Source organism: Tachyglossus aculeatus, chromosome 2, assembly GCF_015852505.1.
Source record: "Tachyglossus aculeatus isolate mTacAcu1 chromosome 2, mTacAcu1.pri, whole genome shotgun sequence".
In the NCBI taxonomy this organism is placed as follows: domain Eukaryota; kingdom Metazoa; phylum Chordata; class Mammalia; order Monotremata; family Tachyglossidae; genus Tachyglossus; species Tachyglossus aculeatus.
Genome location: NC_052067.1, coordinates 28,345,475 through 28,372,540, shown reverse-complemented (window position 1 = coordinate 28,372,540; position 27,066 = coordinate 28,345,475). Strand labels below are relative to the sequence as shown.

The following is a 27,066-nucleotide window of genomic DNA, read 5'->3' as shown; positions in this document are numbered from 1 at the left end:
GGGATCTAGGGGTTGACCTGATGGATTAAATGTCAGTAACAAAATTCTATCGTGAATTTATTTCTCCCCTGAAATTTTCTTGGCATCTTGAAATGAGCCAGAGGGCTCAGAACTAGATATCACACTGTTGGGCAATTGGTGTGGTAGTGAATAGGACTAGCTTTGACTTCTGCTTTCTTGGATTTCTTGAACTTTTTTTTTTCTTTGTGGTTACTCATTTTGGATCTTTGAATCTCTTTTTAAGCAGACTGCACAAAATTGCTAGATAACAAAAAATGACAAGTATATCTGATTTTATAGGACACAAATACTCATATGAATGTGAGCCCAAAAATGCTGCAAACATGGCCAGGATAAATATAATTTTCAAGGAATATGGTCATGATTTCTTCAGACTGATCAAGAAAAAACCGAGAAGATGCATCTACTCATAAGATGATTTGTGCCCAGTAAAATGAGGTATGACTGGAAAAAGTCATTACAGGGTCAGAATGACAACATTTCAGAGGCCTTCCAGTTTCCTGGGTGTTCTGCTGATTCCTCTCCTCTCAGATCAGGGCTGGACGAGAGCTGGTGATCACTTTATGCTGGTGACTTGGTGATTTCTTGTTCACTGATAAACTTTCAAAGCATTCACATCAAAGGACTGAAGAACAAAATGCAATAGTCACAAGTACCCGCATTAAAGGGATATTTTCATCCATGTCTGCACCAAAAAAAAAAACCCCAAACCAAAAAAAAACCCTCCCTCCCCCAAATGAAAAGAAACAAACCAACAAACAAAAAGAGCTAGGCAATGGAATGAAATGACTCCCAGTAGTGCTGTAGGAATTATGAGAAACAATCCAGTCATTTTAATCCTCAAACACTTCCAAGAACAATGGTGGAAAGAGTTCCGTGGGGCATTCCACCTTCATGTGCAGGAAGCGACTGGCGTGGCAGGCTCCTATCATTCGCAGATCAGTCACCTTCATCAGCAGTTTTGGCCAAAAGTGTGCAACGTGATGTTTTCGATAATTGATATAGTGTTCAAAGGCCAGCAGAAAACCCTCTTGACACTTTTCTATCCTCTCGACACTCGCGAGTCCTGGGCGATCTGGCAGAAAGGAGAAACAGAAGCAGTTGTTACTCTTGGGGAGAAGTAGTTATGGTATCGATTCAGCACATGCTATATGTCAGGCATGGGGGATTAATACACCGGTGGGGTTGCGGGTGGTGGTAACTGGTTCAGACATGATCCTGGTCTCCTATAATTTAGTCCTAATTTCCAGGTATTGGTCTGTCTCCACTTAGACTGTGAGCTAGGAGGGAGCAGACAAATATCTGGAAATGGGGACTATATTATAGACAACACAAACCACACAATAGCAAAGCAGCATTGTCTAGTGAATAGAGAATGGGTCCTGGGAGTCAGAAGGATCACCATTTGTCTACTGTGTGACCTTGGGCAAGTCAGTCCTCTTCTCTGTGCCTTAGTTACTTCATCTGTAAAATGGGGATTAAGACTGTGAGCCCCTTGTGGGACACAGACTGTATTCAGCCTGATTAGCTCGTATCTACCCCAGCTGTTAACCAACACCATTTAAAAAAAAATAGGAGCAATTCAATTTTAACAGTAAGCATAAACAGTACTTGAAGGGAGCAGGCTAGGCAATGCTGCTTTGCTATTGTGTGGTTTGTGTTGTCTATAATATAGTCCCCATTTCCAGATATTTGTCTGCTCCCTCATAGCTCACAATCTAAGTGGAGGCAGACCAATATCTGGAAATACCTGAAGCACCTCCCCACTCCAGTTGATGGTTATGGTCATTAATAATAATAATGAATAGTAATTGTAGGTATTTTTTGAACACTAGGAGCCAAATATGACACTACATGCTAGGGAAGGTATGGTGTAAGTAGATGAGCCCCAAACCCTGTCCCTCACAGGCTCATAGTCTGTGGGAGAAGACCAGATAATTCAATCCCCATTTTACAGGTGAAACTGGGCCACAGAGAGGTTAAGGGGCTTGCTGAAAGTCACACAGCAGGAGGTGGAGCTGGGATTGGAACCCAGGTCTCCTGACTCCCAGGGCTGTGCTCCTTCCATTTAGACAACATTGCTTCTGGTTATCAAAGGAAAGCTTTATCTTAAAAATGACCACTCTTTGTGGGCTTTGCATCTCGCTGTTTACTGTGGGAATTTAACTGGTAGAATAGTAAAACCTCTGGTATCTGGTACAGTCCAAAGGCAGTAGCTGGTGAAGCCACAATTTCAGACAACTGATGGTTGCTTAAAATAAACTATTTCAAATGATGCCATTTTCTAAATATGTTTAATATTAACATTCATTTGCACACCATCATAAAACAGCACACTGGCCCTTCTCAATCGAAAGAGCATTGAAAGGATCATAATGCAGAAAGTTTGAGCCAGCACTATCTTTAATTTTACAACTAGAACTGAAACAGAGCTGCACGTGCAGCCATTAAATCTTCCTTCTGGGATTCAAGAGGGGCCGCTGAAGGCCTGACAATGCCCAGGGGTTATCCACATTGCCTTCCATAGTTCTGGTTGTCAATCTGGAGGATGGAGACTGTGCCAAACCCTGGAAGCTTTTGTGCATAAATCCTTTATCAACTTGCTTACTGTTTTCTGCCTTTTCTACAAGAAAGTAGAGTGCTGACTGTGCAATCGTATTACTTCCTGGGTAGTATTTCATGGCTGCCTTTCAGGAACTTTAAATGTATCAAAAGCTGAAGCAGCTTTTTCCCATTTTCTTCTTTGCACTAAAAATCTACGGCTTTGCTGTTAGACTCTGGAGTTCAAGTCTTAGATCTAGGTTCCAAGCCCCAAGATTACATTATTGTCCATGTGACTCTCAGCAAAAGCTAGTCTACCAGGGTTGGTGGTGGTGGAGAACCAGAGAAAATTCCCATTACTGCAAGATAGTTCTCAGACTCTGACACAACAATTTAGTGTAATGTACAGGGAGAGAAAAATGGAGAAAGCTAAATTAGAATTGAGGGTCTTCATGCATGCCCACTGGGAAGAAGACAAGCTTTAATGCATACACAGTCTCCCATAAATGCACAGCAAATTTCCTTTGAACCTTGGTATGAATCCTCACAATCAGTCAGTGAATTGTATTTATTGAGCACTTTGTGCAGAGCACTGTACTAGGCGCCTGGAAGAGTACAACAATTAGCGGGCACATCCCTGCCCATAATAATAATAATAATGGTATTAGTAAAGCACTTACTGTGTGTTAACCATTGTTCTAAGCACTGGGATAGATACAAGCTAATCTGGTTGGACACAGTCCAAATCTCACATAGGGCTCACAGTCTTAATCCCCATTTTACAGATGAGGTAACTGAGGCACAGGGAAGTTAAGTGACTTGCCTAAGGTCACACAGCAGACAAATGGTGGAACTGGGATTAGAACCCAGGTCCTCTAACTGTACTCGAACATAATAATAATAACGGCATTTGTTAAGCACTACTATGTGCCAAGCACTGTTCTAAGCACTGGTGGGGGGGATACAAGGTAATCAGGTTGTCCCAAATGGGGCTCACAGTGTTTTTCCCCATTGTATAGATGAGGTAACTTAGGCCCAGAGAAGTTAAGTGACTTAACCAAAGCCACACAGCTGACAATTGGAGGAGCCGGGATTAGAATCCATGACCTCTGATGCCCAAGCCCGTGCTCTTTCCAGTGAGCCACGCTGCTTCTCTACATCATGCATCATGCATGCTCCCAGTCCAGTCCAGCCGAGGGAGCAGGCCCTCCAGCAAAGCTGTCTGATGGGACTCAGCAGGTGGGGGAGGAGAGAGAGCAAGAGTTCCCTCTCCTGACTTTAAAGGTGCTATTGGGCTTGCAGATTGGGTTTCATTTCCAGGGACTTTTAGAAAATAAATTTCCAATACAAGTGCTGCAAAGATATCTCAGTTCTGTCTTCCAGTGTGGACCCTGTCACTTCTTCAGCCAGGCTCTACAAAGCCTCACTTTCACTTATTTTTGCATTAGGTTCAGTCTGTCAGTTCAACCTCCTTGTTGGCTGCACTTCATCGCATTTTCATGAAATTGCTGACTGGGCCTGAAGAAGGACTATCCTTCAGCATTTCAAGAATTTAACTTTCGCTTTTTCCTCTGAAACTTTCAAGTTAATCTAATCTTTATCAGAAGATGGTTCTGCAAATATAACAGCTAGCCACAATTTATTTCATCACTCAGGATTGTCACAACGGAATTCCAGGCACAAGTAACATTCATGCTATCTTTCGGCTACTCGGGTAGCCATAGGTTTTTTTCAGGAACGCTCTTCTGTAAGAATGCTTCATAGTGGGGATCGTCTCCTGGACAGTAACAAGTAAAGTTACTTTGGTAGTCAGAAAGATGGTTCAAATTATTACCCAGGATAAGTGCTACAGTATTTAGCTATAAAATAGCTTTGCTATCTTTGGGCCAGTCTGTAGTTCAGAAACATTCTTTCAACAGAGGTACAAAAACCAATCATAAAAAAGTCTTTGCTTATCCATGAGCTTTTAAATTATCAGTCATATTGATTGAATGTTTACTATGTGCAGAGCACAGTACTAAGTTCTTGGGAGAGTACAATTATAACAGAGTTGGTAGAACTTCAAGTAAATGTGTAACACAATAATTCTCTTTGAGGTCTAATTTCCATAAACCAAAAGATTGATTTTCTGTGACCCAGCAATATTATCAAGTGGAGGAACAGTTAGTCTGCTTTCCTTCTGTTTGACACTCCTGCAACTGCTAAGGCAGAACATGGTAGGTCAGTGTCATCAGAATTCTCAGCTTGTTCAGCAAACAGATCATGTCCAGCAATTACATTTATATTTTCACTGGTTAAATCCATCTTCATTGGACCTTGATGATATTTACATCATGAAAGCCATCCACCAGAAAGTGTACCTGGTGCATTCCATTACAGTTGCCTGTAAAAATGTTTTTCTCTTTTCAATGAGAATTGGTCCAGAGGTAGAGGCACCTTCCTAATGTTTCCACAAAACCCATTCATGTAAACACAGTCTCATTTTTAATTTGGGTAGTGTAGTACTTGTAATGTGCCACAGTTCTGTTAGCCTCAGAACACCCTAAGAACTGGAGCAGCAACAGTTCTACCTGAGTCTTCTTGACATTTATATGGTGGATGAGAAGCCACATGGCCTAGTGGATAGAGCACGGGCCTGGAAACCTGAAGGATCTGGGTTTTAATCCTGGCTCCACCACTTGTCTGCTGAATTACCTTGAACAAATAAATCACTTAACTTACTTGGGCCTCAGTTGCCTCATCTGTAAAATGGGGATTAAGACCGAGAGCCCCATGTGGGACAGGGACTGTATCCAATCTGATTAGTTTGTATGTACCCCAGTGTTTAGAACAGTGCTTGGAACGTAGTAAGTGCTTAACAAGTATCATTATTATGAACTGGCATTATATTGTTTTATCAAAACATTCCTATTTTTCCCCTTTTCAAAAAGTGTACAAAACTGTCTGAATGTCAATACGCTCTTATAATTCCCTTCCCTGCTTTTGTGGGTTTATTTTGTTGGTAAACCTAACATCATGTTAAAATGATGCTAGAATTTTAGGAAATATATCAGGCACCACACAGAGGAATAAAGTGACCTAGGCTGAGAGCAGATACAAACTGGAAGGCCTGAGTTCTGCACTTTGTGGTCAGCTGAGCATCATTTAAATACTCTCATAAATACTGAACAAACCAAGCACAGCTGATGGCACAAACAGGAAGAAGATGTTCAGCAATTCTTGCTGAATGAGCAAAATCTGAGGGGTCTTAGAAATACTTGGGTTCTGAATAAGTGTTCTTGATTCCAGCTACTACATCAAATTTTGTATTGAGCAAGGAGTCCCTGAGAGGGCCAGTATCTAGTAAGATGGAAAGTAATAGAACATGTACTGTAAATAGTAACAGTGCGAGGTGAAATCAGGAACAAGAATGACAAATTAACATTGAAAAAATTTCAAATTTGTTTTCATGAGATGAATATTCCTTTCCCTCCTGATTTTAGAGTTTTCATTTTGTTATTTCATCCACTTCCCTCTGCCCCTCATAGGGTGGTTCCAAGATCTGGACTCTTTCTGAGCTGCCTGTCCCATTCACAGCATACTTATTCATGACTTACCCAAGGTCACAAAGCAGGTCAGTGCCAGAGCTGGGATTGGAACCTGGTTTTCATTTCTCTCAGCCCTGGGCTCTGTCCACTAAGCCACCCCCTACAACTAGTCCCCTACTTTAGAATTAGTGTTTTAGAAATGGCCCCACCTACATTAGCAAGCGGCCTGCCTCATCACAGCTTTTCCATGATTCTGTCTTTGTGCAGCTATGTCCTGCTCCTGGTCCATGTTCTTAATCAATCAATCACTCAATCGTATTTATTGAGCACTTACTGTGTGCAGAGCACTGTACTACGCGCTTGGGAAGTACAAGTTGGCAACATATAGAGACAGTCCCTACCCACCAGTGGGCTCACAGTCTAAACGGGGGAGACAGAGAACAAAACCAAACATACTAACAAAATAAAATAAATAGAATAGATATGTACAAGTAAAATAGAGTAATAAATATGTACACACATATATACACATATACAGGTGCTGTGGGGAAGGGAAGGAGGTAACATGCTCCATTGTTGCTGCAGACCCCTCCAACCCTACCCCGCCCCCGCAAAAAGCCTCAAACCAGGCTCTAACTTCTAGCAGAGACTAGAGTTGGTTAGAATTAAAAATTCCCAGGGTGGTCTTTGTTGCCCACTTGGCTCTTTGCTGCCATAAGATCTCTTTTTCTTCTTATTTGTTTTGTTTTTGTTTCGAGCTACTATAGAGTCAAGGTATGCCCCTACTTCTGGACTGGTAAAAACACTGACCAGGCTTACGTTTCTGTTAACTTTGAGGAAGAGAAACAATAGACAAATGTTCCATGAGTAGGTTATTGTTGGGGAGAGGTTCTTGGGGGGGGGGGGGGGGGGGGTATAGGCTAGATGGAGACCGTGGTGGGGAGAGGGAGGTGAAGTGAGAGAATGAGAGTATGTAATTTTCTATGTAAGTGGAATTTGCTGTGAAAACTTGTTTTTCTATTTGGAAGCATAGATTTTGTTAAGATATCTGATAGAGCTGCTTTGATTTTGGAGCAATAAAGTGAACAGCACTTATGACATTTTCCTGATCTGTCTTCTCCTTCCTTGTATCTTGTACTGTATTGTTTTTTTTTTTGTCATTTTCTCCCTCCAACTCTTACCAACTCTTTGTTAATCCTTTCCTCCTCTTCTCCTTCCTTTTCTTTTTTGGAGTGTTCCTTTTCTATCTACCAGTCTTTCTCCTTTCTCACCTTCTGTCCCTACACTTTTCTGCTCCCTCTCTTTTCACCCATTGTTCTCACAACTGACTGGTTACCTTCTTGGCTGCTCTTCCAGGGTTGGGGAGGTGGGTAGTGCTGGAAACTAAGAGCAGTCCCCCAAACCAGACAGCTGCTGCTAATCAAGAATAATAATAATAATAATAATAATAATTATGGCATTTAAGTGCTTACTATGGGCCAAACACTGTTCTAAGCTCTGGGGGGATACAAGGTAATCAGGTTGTCCCACATGGGGCTCACAGCCTTAATCCCCATTTTCCAAATGAGGGAACTGAGGCACAGAGAAGTTAAGTGACTTGCCCGAAGTCACACAGCTGACAAATGGAGGAGCTGGGATAAGAACACATGACCTCTGACTCCCAAGTCCGTGCTCTTTCCTCTGAGCCATGCTGCTTCTCAAGTACTTTTAGGACTATAAGGAAGTGTGCACAAGGTGGTCAGAAGAGAAAATACTGCCTGCACCTACTTAGGGCTTTGAGTGCTGAATTAATGAGAAAAAAATATTGGTGGGATTTGACAGAGAAGCATCCAAACTGCCCTCTCAGGATCGTACCTGGAGAGTTTCCATTACTATAATAATATGATGGTATTAAGTGCTTACTATGCGCGAAGACCTGTTCTAAGCGCTGGGATGGGGGGGACACAAGGTGATATGGTTGTCCCACGTGGGGCTCACAGTCTTAATCCCCATTTTACAGGTGAGGTAACTGAGGCACAGTGAAGTGACTTGCCCAAAGTCACACAACTGATAAGTGGTGGAGTCAGGATTAAAACCCATGACCTTTAGATAAGCAGTGTGACTCAGTGGACAGAGCATGGGCTTGGGAGTCAGAGGTCATGGGTTCTAATCCCAACTCTGCCACTTGTCACCTGTGCGACTTTGGGCAAGTCACTTAATTTTTCTGGGCCTCAGTTACCTCATCTGTAAAATGGGGATTAAGACTGTGAGCCCCATGTGGGAAAACCTGATTACCTTGTTTCCTTCCCAGCGCTTAGAACAGTGTTTGGCATATAGTAAGTGCTTAACAAATGCCATTATTATTATTATTATTATTATTATTACTCTACAGTCTCAGCTATGGGAGGGAGAGTCAAGCAGAGGCATACCCATTCCATTCCTAGTGTGGGCAGGGGCTAGTGAAAGGAAGGCAATCTGCGACAAGTCAAAACTCATCTGGGCATCAGCAGCATGGGAAAGATTTGAGGGCACAAACTCAAGTTTACTGCATGGCAGAAGGCAATGGTAAACCACTTCCGTACTTTTACTATGAAAACTCTACGGATACTGAAAGTAACTCCTGACTACACCCTCATTTCCTCTTTTCCCATTTCCTTCTGCATCACCCTTGCACTTGAATTTGCACCCTTTATTCACATCTTCAGTCCCTCAGCACGTATGTACTTATCCATAATTCATTATATTATGTGGATTATATTTATATCTTTCTCCCCTCCTAGACTGTAAGAATGCTGTGGGCTGGGAACATCCTACCAACTCTGTTATATTGTACTCCCCCAAGCACTTAGTACAGTGCATATAGTAAGTGCTTAATAAATAACTGATTGATTAATTACTGTGCCAGGCATTGTACTAAGCTTTGAGATATATTACAATCTAATCAGGTTGGACCTAATCCATGTCTTACAGGGGCCTCAGTCTTAATGCCCATTTTACAGATGTGGTAACAAGTACAGAGAAGTGAAGTGACTTGTCCAAGATCACAGAGCAGACAAATGGCAGAGCCAGAAATAGAACCCAGGTCCTTTTGACTCCCATGCCAGTGCTCATCTACTAGACTATGTTGCTTCTAAGTTCAAGGAGTTACTTTCAACAAGCCAAGCAAGGTATCATCAATACCTTGTGAGCTTGTGGTTTTGACAGCAGGGATGCTTTTGTACCGCATATCGTATTACACAAGTTAGGAGTGATATGTGACAAGTGATAATAATAATAATAATGATGGCATTTATTAAGCGCTTAACAAAGCACTGTTCTAAACACTGGGGAGGTTACAAGGTGATCAGGTTGTCCCACGGGGGTGCTCACAGTCTTAATCCCCATTTTACAGATGAGAGTAGCACATTGGCATCAATCTCCAGCCCTAACTGAAGACAGGGCAATGTCATGCCCTTTGTCGTCTAGGAATGGACATTCCATAATCTTGAGGTGTGTTTACCTGACATATTCATATATTCATTCATTCAGTTGTATTTATTGAGCACTTACTGAATACAGAGTACTGTGCTAAGCACTTGGGAGAGTACAATATAACAATATGTTATGACACCTTTCTGCTTGCCACCCATGAGCACCCCTAAGTGAGGGGTTCTGAAACACAGACTGTTCCCCACCTGGTAAAATCTCACTAAGAGTATTGTCATCTTGGAACGTTTAAGTGTTAATACATTCTTAGTAGCAAATCTGTCTATTTACAGCTTGTTAATGAGGTAGATCTTGTTAGACTACTAATATATTTTTAGATTTGACAAAATATTTCCAAATAGATGTTAGGTTTGTGCCATACGGACACAGCACTGTGTAGTGTATAGTTGATCAGCAATGTTACAGGTTCAGAAACCAGCTCTTTGACCTTGTGGCAGAATTTAGGATTCAGAATTCAAGACCTTAGTACAGTGCCTGGCACATAGTAAGTACTTAAATTCCTTAAAAAAAACTGTACTGTGCCTTTGTGCAAAGTTTTGAATGGAAGGAAAATGAAGACAGACTGGCTGACTCTTAGTGGGCAATTTAATGCAACATTCTGTCTGACAGTGGTGACAGAGCACCTTTGGAGAAACAGCATGAAGTAACTCTCTGACTCATCCTAATGTGTAAGAATGTACCAATTTTTCTTTGTAAACTTCTAATTTCCCTCTAGTAATCCACTTTTGACCGCGTAAAACCCCTACCCTCTCTGAGTGTCAGCCCTGTGTTGCACAGGGATTATGTCTGATCTATCTGGTATCTATCCCAGCTCTTAGCACAGTGTTTGGAACGAAGTAAGTGCTCACTAAATACCATCATTAGAAAGACCCTTTTTGACCTACAGGTATTTTGGTATTAATGCTTTAGCAAAGCCTTTATGCTTTTCACTCTCTAGTGAAGAAATGTTTCAGTCAATCAATGGTATTTATTGAGTGATTATTATGTTTGGTTTTGTCTCCCCCTTTTAGACTGTGAGCCCACTGTTGGGTAGGGACTGTCTCTATATGTTGCCAATTTGTACTTCCCAAGCACTTAGTACAGTGCTCTGCACATAGTAAGCGCTCAATAAATACGATTGATGATGATGATGATGTGCAGAGCACTGTCAAAGCATTTGAAAGAGCACAATACAGTGGAGTTAGTAGGCCCGATCTTCCTTTTGTAATTTTCAATGCACCCTCTTAAAGGTTTTGTTTTAGGGTGTGGTCTTCATAAAATCTCCCCTGCTCTTCTCCAATACCATCCGTCTCCTGCCCCCTCTTCAACTTTCTCAGTCTTCTTAGAGGTCTCTCAAGAGGAGATATTCTGCCCCCTCCACTGCAACTCCTTTCCTTCAGACTTTATTAAAATACTTGTCTCCTCCCTTCTTTTCTCCATTACTGACATCTTCAACTGCTCCTTCTCCAATGGCTTCTTTCTTACTGCTTTCAAACATACCCATGTATACCCTGTATTAAAAACAAAAAAATCTCTCCCTTTACTCCAGAGCAGCCTTCAGTTACTGCCCCATTCCCTTAGACTCTAAGCTTGTTGTGGGAAGGGAATGTGTCTGCTTATCGTTATATTGTACTCTCCCAAGCACTTAGTACAGTGCTCTGTAAACAGTAATTGCTCAATAAATACGATGAATCTCTCTTACCATTCCTTTCCAAATTCTTCCAGCAAGTTGTTTACCCCTGCTGTTTTCACTGACTCTCCTCCAATTCTCTACTTGACGCCCGCAATCTGGCTTCCATCCCCTCCACTCCAAGAAAACTGCCGTCTTTAAGGTACCAGTGACCACCTAGCCAAATCCAATGACTTTTCGACTTCTCAGTTGCCTTCAACACTGTGGACCACCCCCTTCTCCTGGATATATTATCCAACTGTGGCTTCACTGACACTCTCCTCTCCTGGTTCCCTTCCTATCCTTCTGGCCACTCATTCTTGGTCTCTTTTGAGGACTCCTCATCTGCTTCCCACAAAGTTCAATTCTGGGTCCCCTTCTATTCTCCATCTACACCACTCCCTTAGATAACTCATTTACTCCCACAGCTTCAACTATCATCTCTATGTGGATGATTCCCAAATCTACTTCTCTAGGCCCTACTGCTCCTTCTCTGCAGTCTTGTATTTCCCCATGCCTTTAGGACATCTCTATTTTAGATTTCCTGCTGGCATCTCAAACTGAAAATGTCCAAAACAGAACTCCTTATCTTCCCACCCAAACTTTCTCCTCCCTGAGACTTTCCTATCACTGTAGACAACCCATCATTGTCCCTGTCTCACATGCCCAAAAGTTTGGCATTATCCTTGACTATCTCTCTCATTCAACCCAATTATTCACCCTGTCATCAAATCCTCCTGTCTCTCCCCTCTCCAGTCCACACCTCATTCTGCTGCCTGGATTATTTTGCTAAAAAATACATTTAATCCACATATCCCCACATCTCAAAACCTTCCAATGGTTGCTCACCCATCTCTGCATCAGATACTCTTTACCCTTGGCTTTAAGGCACTCAATCAGCTCCCCTCCTTCCTGACCTCCTACTCCTATAACCCAACCTGCTCATTTGTACCTCGATCTTGTCTTGGCATGACCCCTGGCCCATCCCTCCTTCTGACAAGGAACTACCTCCCCCTTCATATCTGACAGACCACCGTTTTTCTCCCCCCTTTAAAGCCCTAATGAAATCATACCTCCTCCAAAAGGCTTTTTCTAGGCCCCCTCATTTCCCCTATTTGCCTATGCACTTGGATCTGCACAGCCTAAGAACTTGATATTCATTCCACCCCACAACCACATAGTACTTTTATACCTATCCATTTACTCATCAGTAATTTATTTAAATATCTGTCTCCCTTACAGATTGTTAGTTCCTTGTGGGCAAGCTTGTCTGATAACAATAGTAATTGTTAAGCACTTACTATGTGCCAAGCATTGTTCTAAGTGCTGGGATATATACAAGATAATCAATTGTCCCACGTGGGGCTCACAGTCTTAACCCCCATTCTACAGATGAGGTCACTGAGGCACAGATAAGTTAAATGGCTTGCCCAAGGTCACACAGCAGACAAGTGGTGGAGCTGGGATTAGAACCCATGTCCTCTAACTCCCAAGCCTGTGCTCTTGCCTCTAAGCTATGCTGCTTTTCCAACTCTACCAAGTCTACCCACTGTGTTGTACTGTCCTCTCCTAAGTGCTTAAGTACACTGCTTGGTACCCAGTAGGGTTCAATAAATATCATCCATTGATTGATTTGAGCTTCAATGCTGTCAAGTAGATTTAAGAATAGAAACTAGAATTCATGATTCAGCTCAATCCTTTCTCCCCCGACTCAACCGTGCTGTTTCAGAAACCTGGAAAAACGAGGGCCAGGTTGTTCAATACTTTAAAGACATGCTGAACTCATCCATGGAAAAGATGAAGTCCTAGAGAGACTTAACATTTACGATGCACATTCAACAAAATTTCAGAACTGCCAGGCAGCAGAGCAAAACTTCCATGGCTCTTCTGGGACAAAGCTGTATGACCTCACCTGAAGACATGAGCAGGACTGCCTGAAGGAGGGCCACTTCAGTGTCGTCCAGATTGAATGAAGACAGTGACATGCCCAGGTCAAAGATGGCATCAGACACCACCCCAAGCCCCCCATTCTTCAGCTGGCCCCGTGTCACTGCCATTTCCCCATTGAGGGTTAAAGTCTCGCTCTCTGGATCATAGCGCACGGCAGCTCTGAGGGACATGATTTCCATACAGCAGCCTTTCAAGAGGATTATCTGATCTTCACATGGCAACTGAAAAAAGAGTCACAGGCAATCAATAGTTTAATTAGTTTAATCAACTAGGAAAGCAACTATAATGCTTTTTCAAAAATTAAAAAAATTCTAGGACTTCCATCATCCTTTCATACAGTGTCCGGCACACAGTAAGTGGTTAACAAATACCATAATACCCTGAATCATTCAGAGTCTCATCTCCAATGTCCAGGGCGTTAGCTTTTTCACCTTTCTGCTCCTTCCTTTTGGTCTTTTCACTTACTCTTCTATTGTTGTTCAGGTATTTTTGGATTAACTTCATTTCTGTTGTCTATGCCATCCACTGCCTCCTTCCCTCCCTCAATTACAAGAGAAAAGCAATCATGTGTGAGTGTGTACAATGAATTGACTCCAGGGCTAGCATGGGGTAGACTATTGGCCCAGAATTTTCACTGTGCTTTAGAAATTGGGTGTCTCTGCTGCACTGAAACTCATGATGGCTCTATCGTATTTGCTCATTAAGTCCTCCATTCCAGTAGCTAAGGTTGGGTGTACTCAAGTGGCCATCAATTTGCTCTGATGCCTTGTTTTTACTACCAAGTGATGATGATGATTATTTTCAACACTCATAATTCACATTTACTTTAGTCTACTGTATTCATTAATTCATTCAGTAGTATTTATTGAGCATTTACTGTGTGCAAAGCACTGTACTAAGTGCTTGGGAGAGTACGATATAACAGACACATTCCTGCCCACAATGAGCTCACAGTCTAGAAGGGGGAAACAGACATTAATATAACTAAGTAGATAAATAAACAACAGATATCTAAAGATATAAATGTATGGGCTGTGGGGACAGGAGGGAGGATGAATGAAGGAGCAAGTAAGAGCGGCACAGAAGGGAGTGGGAGAGGAAGGCTTAGTTAGGGAAGGCTTCTTGGAGGAGATATGCCTTCAATAAGGTTTTGAAGTGGGGGAGAGTAATTACCTTTCTGATATGAGGAGTGAGGGTGCTCCAGGCCAGAGGTAAGATGTGGGCAAGAAGTTGGACAGACTGTGAGACCATGTAGGTTGGGGACTGTGTCCAACCTGATTATCTTGTATCTATTCCACTGCTTAGAAAAGGGCCTGGCATATAGTAAACTCTTAACAAATACCATTTACGAAGCACCAGTCATGGTTAAAAATGGTCATATGCCTGTCCCTTAAAGAGGCGCCTACAGAAGAAAGGCAGGTAATCTGACAATCACCCCAACAAGCTGTTTCCATTAGGCAAACTGTCTGGAAAAACAGGAACAAGAGTCTCAGCTGCAGAGACTCGCTGGGATGGATGGATTCCAGGAAGGCTGAAAGTTGCTTTCAAAGGGACACCCAACTGCCACACCAACAGTGCATTCTGCACTTTGCAAAACCCATTGTGAGGCATGGTCCCTGCTCAGAGGTTCATCCAATAAGGGAATTGACTGCTTCTGCAAAAGGCTGAAACCTGGAAGAACTTTCTAAAGTAAGGAAAACACATCTGAAATGCATAAACTCTGCTGATGAGTAGTCCAAACATTTCTGTTTAAAATGATCCATTTTCTATGGTTGTTAAGAAACCATAAAATGCCAGGGTTTAGAGAAAGACCAAATCATGAAAAGGAGAAAAGGATCAAATTTTTGAGTTGATTTGAAATTATCAGTATCAGCATGTTTTTGAGAAGTTTTCACCATATGATTATGCCAGTGAATTTTAACTGGGTCTTTTTCATCATGTAAAAATCCATAAGGCTCCACTAAGCTTTAATTTTCACGTTTGTCAAGCTTTTGCTAAACATTTCCAGAGAAGAGGTCAAAGACAGAAACCTTTGGGATTTTGGTTGTATTCCCCTTGAGACTGACAAACACAGAATGCTCCTGTCTCAGAGGGAAAAGATAAGTAACAACAGAGAAAGACTCAATTTCCTTCTGTGTCATGCTCAGAGCCCCAACCCAGAAGTCCTTGGGCAGCCCACAGAAGGAGCAGGACTAGAAGGCTAGTCCATGCTTAGTTTCCCTCTCAGGTCCCTTTCCAGATGGGAAGTGCTGTTGCTTAGCAGCTGAGAAAGACCCAGAAAAAATAAAACACAAAAGCACCCAAATCTCTCACCAATAAAACAGAGATTCCAGAGCCAAGAAGAAAAGGCGGCACAGAGTTAGTGAAAGCCGGGAGACTTAACATAGTTCAAACCAGCAGCCAGACTCGGGTGGGGAAGGTAACCCAGAAACAGAAAGGAAGCCGAGGGAAAGAGGTTCAAAGGCAGAACTTACCCTTCCCTTTAATGCTGCCCTCCCTGACCAATGTCACCTTGGGTCATGCAACCACCTAGCGATGCTCCTAGGTGTGGGTAGGCATGCATGTCTTCTATATGCATGCCTCATCCCCAGGTTTGGGAAGAGCTTCTGAGTGTCCAGGGGTAGAGTTCTGGCTCTCAGCTCAATGATGCAGCCATTGCTACAGCCACTTGGCATCCATGGCTCTTAGGCTTTCTTGGCAGCAGGAGCAGTTGTAATGGTCAGAAAGCCTTGGGCCAGTCCTTTCACCTTTAAGGTGTCACTGGGAGGGGTTCAAAGCAGGGTGAATGTGAGGGTGGTACTGGGTAGGAGACAGCATCCAGCAAGGTGTTCCTCCTGCCTCATGCCACTCCTGAGCACAGCACTTGGTCTGTAGTTTGAGGGCATTCACTCAATAGGAGTGGAGAGCAGGAGAGAGGGGGACCCTAGGCTCCTGAGCTGGGATCCGGCCCTCAAGAAACAGAACTGAATGGTTAAGTCATTATTTCAAGCCTATAAGAAGTGATGTGAATCAACTGTTATAGAGGACAGGACGAAGAAGTAGTTAAAATGAAGAAAGAGGTATAGACTAAACCTTGGGAAGAACTTCTTGGTTGAGAGGTTGTAGAATCCCTCCAGAGATTTTTAAGAAAAGTGTTGACCATTTTTCTAATGACCTAAGAACAGTTCTGACCAGATGCAAGGGTTCGGGTGCTATAACCTTCAGGAGTTCTCTAAACTCCCAAATGCCATTTGTTAACACAACCTGATGACGACCAGTTATATTTCCCAGTTGGGGGATGTGGGAAACTTGAATTCTAACAGCTTCCCCAAATACTTGCTTTTAATTTAAGATTGTTTTTCATCCTTCTAAATCCTCTATCTTAAACTAAGATGTTGGTGTTTGCCTCATAATGTGGCACATCAATCTAAAATTAGCCTACTGATTATGTCTTAAAAACCCTCCAGTTCAGGTCTGAACAAAGTAGAGCAGCTCTACATGCATACTGTACTTTTATCACATAACGATACTGTTAAATACAATTAAATCCTTACCAATTATTGTGGTGCAGGCATATGCACAGCTGTTGGAGTGGGACTCCCGGGCTTGCTCATTTCAGGCCTCTGACAAGACCTGATCATTTCCAGGACTGAAAAGGCCCAAAATGGTGGCTTCCTGTCCCATTCAATCTTTGAAACCTTTTTCCATTTCAGTTCACTGCATAAAATCCCTGCCCCTTTATTGCTCCCACCCTCAAAATGAAAAGTTGGCATTCTGCTAACGTGTTAAATAGGAAACATTGAATAATGAAAATGACATTATGAATTATGGTGATAAAGATGGGCACTGGGGAGAAAGTTTTTCCTTACCTCACAAAACATAGGCAACTTTTTGGCAAAATCCACCACTCTTGTAATTGCTGGTGTGATAATTTTTGTAAACTGGCTGAAGGCTTCTAAATCCACTTTTCCACCTTCTGGGGCATTTACAATTGGTGCTTGGCCAATATCTTCTGGCTGGGGATAAAAAATGGAAGAAAGATGTAAATAGAGGAAGATAACATTTCCTAAGGTACCTGAATATTCACATTACTAACATATATCTGAAGAACAGATTTTTATACTGTATATGCATTATTTGTGACAGAATTCATCCACCTTTCTATTTGCCTAATATCCTGGATACAGTGCAATGAAATCAGGGCCATTGTCTTAGTAAGACCTTTAGGGCTCAGATGGAAAAATGGAGAGGCCACAGGGCACATCCACAGGACTGTTTTTATCTGCTTTAATGAGGCAATACAATACCTTTGTTTGGCTGCAAGGTAGCTAGGGAAATGAAGATAGTGGAGGGATGGGGCAGAAAGAGAAGCTTCCAGGAATAGAAGGCTGGTGCTCCCTTTCCATCTGTCCATCTCCCCATTCTCCTAGGAAGTGGGACAGGGACCTTTCCTGGCTGGAAATTCAGCAGCCCTTTCCATTATGTGAGAAGCAGCAGGGTCCAGTGGATAGAACACAGAGCTGGGAGTCAGAAGGAACTGGGTTCAAATCCCTGCTCTGCCACTTGCCTGCTGGTCACCTTGGGCAAATCACTTCACTTCTCTGGGACTCAGTTACCTCATTTGTCAAATGGGGATTAAGACTGTGAGCCCCATGTGGGACAGAGATCGGTGTCCAACCTGATTATCTTGTATCTACCCCAGCACTTAGTACAGTCCCTGACACATAGTAAGCACTTAAATACTATTAAGCGATCCGAGACAAAACAAAAAAAATTTAACTTTAGCTGCAACAAAACCTTAGGGGAAAGAAACATCACAAGGTTTGCCACCTGAAAAATAATGAAACTATGAAGCAAATGGTTATGTTTTTATCAGGGACTGATGAACAATGAAGACCAGTGAGAAAAGAAAATCATTTAAAAACAAAAAAAAAATCCATTCAATAAAGCTTGATAAAATCCTCTCACAATGAAACTTTGGAAATAGAAGGTCTTGGAAACAGAAAATGCAGGACCTTGAAAGAGACTGTGACTGAGCTAGGAGAGCTAAGCGGCAGGAAACCCAGCTCAGCTGAAAGTTTACCCTTGAAGGTTTTTTCCATTAGCGGAGAAAACGAACCGCATATTTGGGTCTGCTTAGGGAATATTATCAGAGCACAAATCCTTGACACCCATAACCATGTAAAGAGGAAAAAAGAAAATACAGAATGGACAAAAACTAAACAAAGGGAATAAACAGTGCTTCCTAGTGGAAAAAGCAAGGGCCTGGGTTTTAACCAGGTCAGAGGACCTGGGTTTTAATCCCTGCTCTGCCACTCGACTTTGTGTGACCTTGGGTAAGGTTCTTAACTTATCTGTGCCACAGTTTCCTCATCTGTAAAATGGGGTTTCAATACCAGTTCTCCCTCCTACTTAGTCTGTGAGCCACGTATGGGACTAGTCTATCTTTTCTCTAACCTAGTGCTTAGCTCAGTGCTTGCCACATAGCAAGTACTTAACTGTCACAACTACCCCAATTATAACGGGAGAAAACCACAGTGTAAAGGAAGTTACAGAAATAGAAAAATGTCCTGAAAGGAAAGGAAGAGATAAGAATAAAAGGAAAGGAGGTGCCAAGTTTCTGAGGAGAAAGAAATAGGAGGGGAAAAATGTCTGTCATCCTCCATAACCTTTGAGGTACATAGATATCTCATCCCATATGCCCAGGAGACCCTCAGTGACTCTTACTGCTGATGATGAATGTGATGAGAAGCAGCAAGGACTAGTGGAAACAGGGTATAGGAGTCAGAAGACCTGGATTCTAATTCTAGCTCTGGCAATTGCTTGCTGTGTGACCTTGGGGGAGTCACTTAACTTCTCTGTGCCTCAACTGTAAAAGGGGGATTAAATACTTGTTCTCCTTCCTACTTAGACTGTAAGCCCCATACAGAACAGGGACTGTGTCTAATTAACTTGTACCTATCCCCAGCACTTCAAACAGTTTTTGACATATAATAAGTGCATAAATACCTTTAAAAAATGGATAGCAAAGGAAAACTAGATTGTAAACTCATTGTGGGTAGGGAACATGTCTGCTATCTCTGTTGTACTCTCCCAAATGCTTAGTTCAGTGTTCTGCACATAGTAAGTGCTCAGTAAATACCAATGATGATAGAAGAGGTATATTGGAGGAAATGGGGCAGATTTAGGCAGTTGCTTCATGAACTCAAGAGAATAGATAGACTTTTCTGAGTCACTAAATATTCATGATTCCCTATTGGGAAGTCGCATCCTTGAAATCCACTTTGGTTCATCGCCCTTAACTGTAAGCTTTGACCAATGGCCAGCCTTAATGTGTTGTTAAACCTTTGTCGCATCACTGTCCTCCCAGAAAACCACTGAACTGGTATATTTACATGTGTATATGTGTATACAATACATGCAAAATGCCCCACACTGACTCAATTGCGTTATTTTACATAAAGATATTATAATAATTATACTCCTAAGAATGAACACATCGAACATCGAACACTTCCCTTACTAAACACTATGGTGACCACTGTGAAAGACACAGTCTGTCCCACTAAGGAACTCATTATTTAGAAAATTGCTCTTTCCAAGGCACTAGTAATTGAGACAGAAGAAATGCATTTCTTTTTGGAAAGTAGTTTGCTCCAGGAGCGTGATTACTCGCCTGACTCATCTCAACACTAGTCCACGTGAATAGTCCTCTGGACTGTAAGCTCGTTGTGGGCAGGGCATGTCACTGTTTATTATTCCATTGTACTTTCCCAAGCACTTAGTATAGTGCTTTGCACACAGTAAGTGCTCAATAAATACGACTGAATGAATGGTCAGGTAGATGTGCAAAAGGACTGAGCTGTAGGGCTTAATCATATCTGTCTGAGCCTTTTGCATACTCTTTGGGGAAGCCATACATTCGGAGTTACCATGTAGCTTCTGTCCACACAGTGAATGACTTCCTCATCCTCTCACAGAAAGAGAAGCCAGGGGAGGCAGAGCAGAGTGAGGCCAGATGGTCCTCTGGACAGAAAATTGGTGGGCCCTCCTTCCCACCTTTCAACTTAGCCACAGGACGGACTTTATCCTGAGACCACATTCACCTTCAAAAAAGGCTTATACAACATAAATTCTTCCCCATCTCAATTCTGCTGATATGAACATTTTGAAAATGGCCACTCCACATAAATGAAAATCATATTTAGCTAACATGCCCGTAAAGAAAATTACATGGTATGTCATACATTTCTGCGTGCTGATGTGACCATAAAGGCCATAAAGAAATAAGAAAAAACTGCCACCAAATCATGCTGAACTCTGACTAGTTTGGTTTTAGGGATTACCATGCCACTGAGAACCATTAGACACCTTCATCTAAAGATAATTGATATGATAGACCATAACGCTGCCCATTACAGTTTATTGTGTTAAATATATGGAAAAAGGTCCCTAATGACATGACAGACCATAACGTGTGCAAAGAGGTGATTATACTTTATCATAGTAATGATCCACAGATTGAAGAGCTGATCATTACAGTCTGAAAAGAAATGTTCTAATGATTCTATTGAAACTGGCCTCATTAGATGGCAATGACTGCCTCTCAAAAGGCTCCCCGCTCACTGAGTATGAAAAAAATTAAACACAAAAATTCTGTTAAAATAATATCCCAGATAGGACACAAGAAACCCACCGCCTTCACCAGTGTTCAACTAAATCACTTTATCATTAGCTCACACCACCATTCTTGGAAGGAAAGGCTGGAAGCTGTGAGCTGTCACCTATCCTATTACTCCTGTGGAGCTGCAGCTTGTTGTAATATGAGATACCAGGTGTTGTTTTACCTTATGGAGTCAAATGAAGACATATCAGAGAAACAGTAGAGGCATACACCATGGTACAGCCAGGTTATGGTCCTCAACAATGTGGCTGTATCATGGGGAATGTTTATCCATTGACTTTTCATGCAACTGATTAGTTTCAGCTCCAGACCCCACCCCGACAGAATAGCTGAGCCCTATAGGTAAAAAAGTGTACCATGAAGATTATACACAACTCCCTTTTCCTAGTGGCTTTCTTGCCCCCATGCTCCAAGCTCGGCCACCTCCTCCTCCCATGCCTTCCTCCACCCTCCTTCCTGGTCTCCAGTACTTTTGCTTCTTTCTTTGACCTTCAATCATATCAACAGCTGGGGCCACTGCTTCTAATGTCATCCATTACCCCATCCCTCTGCCTTCCCAGCTGGTTGCCCCAATTCCCTACCCCAGTTCAACTGTGGCTAAGAAGCCAGGAATGGGAAGGGAAAGGAGAGGAGTGGCATTCATTCAATCATACTTACTGAGTGCTTACTGTGTGCTGAGCGAGTACAATAAACAGACAAATTCACTGCCCATAATGAGCTTAAGGGCTAGGGATGCCGGGGGTGGGGGAAGTGATCAGAGGTGATACTGCTGATGTGATAAAAAGAAAAGAAGCATACTAGAGAGTGGAGAAGAAATGTAGGGAGTGAGAGTGTGTCTGGGTTGCAGAAGGAAAGCAGAAAAATTTCTGGGCAAGAGAAGACAGAAAGGAGCAGGGTGAGGAGAAGAACAGGCAGGGAAGGAATTGGCTTACCTACGTGATTGGCTGTAATGTTGGAGGTGAGGGGGTGCGGATGGAATAACACATGAATGCTGGTGTAAATCAGAAAATGGTATAGGATGTGTCCCAAGATTACACGTGTTGTGGGTTGTCTATAACCTGTAGTATGCCTGTACTTTGACTAGTGCTCTGTAGCATTTCATTCAGACTTGGTTCCAGTGGTCAAGTACATACTTGCTCAGGAGGGTGTTCAGAAGTCTGTTCTTTCCTTAGGCCCGAGGATAGGCTGGGGCTACAGCTGCGGATGGGCTGCGGTGGATGAACTGGCCCAAGATAGGATAAATAGGGGGTTGGCTACGAAGGGCAGATGGGCAAATGATGCTCAGGGCCCTCACCAGAAATTTCCTTTTCTGTTTCCAATGGCTGCCTTGTGCGTTGGTGGCCACATGTGCTTCGGTGACAACTTTGATCAACTCCCATTCCTCATCAGTAGGTTCTGGCTTGTGGCCAATCGTTTTCTGCAGCTCTTCCCGGCGCCTCTTCTCGCGGTTCTCTTCTATCAGCTTTCTCTTTGCCAACCGCTTGCTGTCATCCAGCACCACTAGTTGGGGAGGGGAAACACACAAACATACACAAAAACAAAGCATCGACTGAGGTTTCCATTGCTTAAACTGCAGTTTTCCATTATGCCCAGAGTAAGCCAACAGCCTGGAAGCAGGATCTTCATACAGAACATCTTATCTATCCTTTGTAGGAACATTGTCCTTGGATATTCATCTGAGCATATGTGCACAATTTCAAGGGAAAGAATGACTTTTCCAAAGAAGTTGCATTTCACATTATGCAGGTTCTTCTCAATGAAATAACTTAGAAACTGGAAGACACTGAATCCAACAAAGCATTCTAAGGAGTTGACTATAAATTTCTGCATGATGGCTGGACAATTTCTAACTGCCCACTGAGAAGGTTCAGCTCAAAGTTTTGTGGACAATTTACTCTTACAATGCATCTTATTATTGAGTATGGGGGAGGGGGATATTAAAACTCAGACGGCCTCCCCACCAAGCAAGGAAAAGGTAACAAACTTACGTAGTTTCCCCAAAGGCCAATATCAGTCTGGCCACTAATTCTCATGTGGGTCTGATGGTCAACTCTCAATTGACCATGCCTAAAAGTGGAACATGACTTAGAGCACTGAAATTCTCTTCAGTCAACACTTTCAGACTTTCTCTCCCAGGTTTTTTGAAACCAAAATAATTTAACAAATTAGAAGATGAACAAAGTTAATCAATTGCATATACTGAGCACTTACAGTGTGCAGAGCACAACACTAAGTGCTGGGAGAATGCAATGTAACAATATAACAGAGTTGGTAGATGCATTTGCTACCTATGAGTTTACAGTCTAGGGGGGAGACAGACGCTAATATAAACAAATTACAGATATGTACATAATTGTTGTGGGGCTGAGGGAGGAGCAATTAAAGGGAGAAAACTGGGTGAAGGAGAAGGAAGTGGGAGAAGTTGTAACTTGTTTTATTTCCCCTTCTATCTGCTGATGGAGATTTGAATTTGCTGTGAACTGCAGGCAATGGGAAGCATGAAGAGAAAATGCAAAGGGATTGGGTAATCCATAAACTGAATACTAGGCTCCAAATAATTGAGAAATAAATAGTTGGGCATGTTGTGCATTAGTCTACTTAATAATGATAATAATAATAATGGTATTTGTTAAGCGCTTACTATGTGCTGAGCACTGTTCTAAGCTCTGAGCACTAAGTGCTGAACTTGAGAAGCAGAATGGCCTAGTGGAAAGAGCACAGGCCTGGGGGTCAGAAGGACCTGGTTCTAATCCCAGCTCCACCACTTGTCTGCTGTGTGACCTTGGGCAAGGCTCTATGCTTCAGTTACCTCATCTGTTAAGACTCATTATTAACCCTCATTTATGTGAGACATGGAGTATGTCCAACCTGATTAGCATTTATCTATCCCAGTCATTAGTAGCAGAGTGCCTGGCACATAGTAAACACTTAACTATCATAAAAAACCCCAACAAACTGCATTTTCTTCCTAGGTCTGCCACTTGTCTGCTGTGTGACCTTGGGAAAATCAGTTAACTTCTCAGTGCTTCAGTTTCCTCATTTGTACACTGGGGATTAAATACCTGTTCTCCCTCTTATCTACCCTGTGAGCCCCCATGTGGGATATGGACTGTGTCCAACATGATTAACTTGTATCTACCCTGGCAATTAGAACAGTGATGATGATGATGATGGCATTTGTTAAGCATGTACTATGTGCAAAGCACTGTTCTAAGCGCTGGGGGGGATACAAGGTGATCCAGTTGTCCCCCATGGGGCTCACAGTCTTCATCTCCATTTTCCAGATGAGGTCACTGAGGCCCAGAGAATAATAATGATAATGATGGCATTTGTTATGCGCTTACTATATGCCAAACACTGTTCTAACCACTGGAGCAGTGCTTGACACAGGGTAAATGCTTGACAAATAGTATTTTTATTATTTGAAGTAAAAGACACCTTTGGAATCTGAGCTAATTTGGATTACTGGCTAAGTAGAAAGAGGGAAGAAAAGGGTATTTGATTCACTTCTATGTGACCTGAATTAACAAGGTTGCTGTTTCTTCTTGTTTTACATTCACCCACTGAGTTCCCTTTGCTAAAATTGACAACGGATCAATCAATCAGTAGTATTTATTGAGCACTTTGTGTACTCTCTCAAGAACTCACTGTACTAAGTCCTTAGGAGAGTACAATACAACAGAGTTGGTAGACACATTACCAGCCCACAATGAGTTTACAGTCTGCTCATTTATATCCTTTTGGTATTTTACATGCCATCTTTCCTAAGCTCGGGATTTACTGTCTTTTCCAAATAAATCAGTAATGTACACTGGTTGACAAGGGCAAGACCTTATTTTGTAGCAGTAGGAATTTGATTAAGGTCATGGGGTAAGGGTTCAAACCAAGACTGTCCATCTCTGGATGCAAAAAATGAACTTAATTTTCTGCTCCACAGGTTAAATGAACAAATGTGGCTGTTCCGTAGGTATGCCATTCTAGTCGACAGCCCTATATATATATATATATATATATATATATATATCATATATCGTAATGGCAAGTTATTGCCATTTCCTCTTAGATTAGGAAAACTGTAGCATTTTACTACTGCATTTTTTTCTCACTGACAAAAGTTTTAATCCCCCATCGGTATGCTGGAAATTTCTGCTATTAACTCTAATGCGTTATGGGTTTTATCTGGGCAACTCATGCTTAGCATTATTATTATACTAACTGAGGTGACTTGTATAAATCCCCTTGTATGATGTGGGGAGAATAGACTCCTAAGGGTTAATCTTGCAACCATATGCTCTGGCACTTTAGAAATCGAGTAGTACTCTTTCAGCACAGAACTTCTTTTTGGCTAAAAATATAATAAACAAACAACTGCAGTATGACTCACTGAACAACATTCGACTTATCACTCTTCAAAAATTTCCAAACATGATTTTTTTTCCAGAGAGATGTTTATACAAATATGTATTTTTTCTCCCTTTTGTTAAAAACTAGCTCCCTCCTTTCGATGATTCAGTGTGACTGTGACCAGGTGAAGCTCAGTTCATTAAGGCACAGAAATCATCCCACACCACTGGTTCGAGACATTTTCAGGCACTAATCCAGAACAGAAATGCCGTCAAAGCAACGTACCTTCCTGGCACTTTCTTGGCTGGAATTAAGGCCCCGGATTTGGCAGTTGAAGGGGGCAGAGGCCTGCAATCGTAGGAGGGGGAGGACAGAAGTCACAGGGTTAAGGCCACTCTGCAGTGGCTTGCCTTTGTTCTTGCGAGGATGTTTGGAGGGAAAGGTTGGCGAGTGCGCAAATGAAAGGCACCCTCTAACTACCCTGTGGTACTTGGTGGGGCAGGTGCTTTCTTATCTGAATGCCTGGCTTAAATCAAATGAAACCTTTTACCATCAACACACCTTAAATAAAAATTAGAAAGAAGGAAAAGGTACTTACAGTCTGTTGCCATGCCAACATAGATACATTTTTTGAAGCGACATTCCTGGCACTGGTTTCTTGTTACTTTGTCTATTACACATTTTCCTTCATATTTACAGGAATAGGATGGATGGAGATTTTTCTGAATGGTTCTCCTAAAAAAACCCTACATGGAACAGAGAATCCCCAAATATTAGAAACAAATGGCCCCCAAACATTTGATTCATTTATGCCTTTGTATAAAATCGACTGATTTGTGCCCTCACGTCCCTGGTGCCTATTTCTCCAACTGTGCGTGGGGCAAGAACATTGGTTTGTGAGATTACGAACAGATCAGAAATGGGGTGGGGGGGAGGGTGGCGTTTTTTCCAAATTTCAGATTTGATTTTTTTTGGTTTCTTTGAATCACTAAAGTCCTGATTCTGTATAATTAGATTTTCCTTGGATATTGTATTCCTATAGCCAGATTTTTACCAATAAAAGAGGACAGAAGTCCTAGTTTGGTGGTTGGAGAAACCTAGACAGAAAGAGCAGAAAGCTGATTTTGCTGCAATCAAATGCATCAATGTTCAGATGTACTTGCATTATTAAACTGATTTTAGTCAGTCCACTCAGATATTTGATCCTAGATAGAGAGTGGCAATGTAAACTGACGCAGTAAATTAGCAATATCAGGATTTAAACCTAGAAAATGGCGTGTCACCTGATTTTTTGAGCTGGATTTTTTCCCCCCAATTTTTTATGTTACCCAATAGGATTTTATTTTTTCCTTTCTTACTACTTTCCTCCTGCATGCACAAACCCATGCCATCTGCAGGTACAATGTGGCAAACTAAACATCAAATTCTCAGAATGGCCTGATTGCTCTGGTTTGAGACCAGGGGATTACCTTTGGCTTGATTGTCCTAGGTGCCGATTGTACCATCAACCTATTGGAACTGGATATTTTTTGTTGCCTCTGACAGATGGCTATAGAGTATAAACCTTCTGGAGTTCCTCCCTCAGTACTTTTCCTTCTGACCAGGCTTACCCTTCCTTCAAGAGGCTATGCAGTGAGTGCTCAGTGAACATAGATTCATGCTTCTGAAGAAACCGAGAGAATTGTTCTCACCTCCTGAACCCTTTTCAAATCATATCCCTTTTAAGGACCTCCTGGACCAGGAGAGGTGAGGATGTTGCACTGCCTCATAGCAGAGCTACATTCATTCAGGGATAAAAGTGGTATTCTTCCCAGTTAAAGAGGGCCAGGAAGGGGGCTGACATTGTTTTGTCAATGTGGGACCATCTGATCTAAATAAGGAACTGTAGAATTGTGATAGAAGTGAAC

At 42.1% G+C, this 27,066-nt stretch overlaps 1 protein-coding gene across 8 annotated transcripts in view; it reads right to left on the bottom strand.

Moving 5' to 3' along the window:
- Positions 1 to 276: 276 nt before the first annotated feature.
- The window catches only part of THRB (thyroid hormone receptor beta), a 331,256-nt gene continuing 304,466 nt past the window's right edge, over positions 277 to 27,066 (bottom strand). For all 8 annotated transcript variants that reach the window (XM_038760822.1, XM_038760804.1, XM_038760848.1 and 5 more), the window contains 5 exons: positions 25,758 to 25,905; positions 22,110 to 22,315; positions 17,001 to 17,147; positions 13,115 to 13,373; positions 277 to 1,096 (listed from right to left, as the gene is read on the bottom strand). In XM_038760822.1, the coding sequence (XP_038616750.1) occupies positions 855 to 1,096; positions 13,115 to 13,373; positions 17,001 to 17,147; positions 22,110 to 22,315; positions 25,758 to 25,905 (1,002 nt within the window). In that variant the 3' untranslated portion in view covers positions 277 to 854. The remainder of the gene's footprint in view (positions 1,097 to 13,114; positions 13,374 to 17,000; positions 17,148 to 22,109; positions 22,316 to 25,757; positions 25,906 to 27,066) is intronic.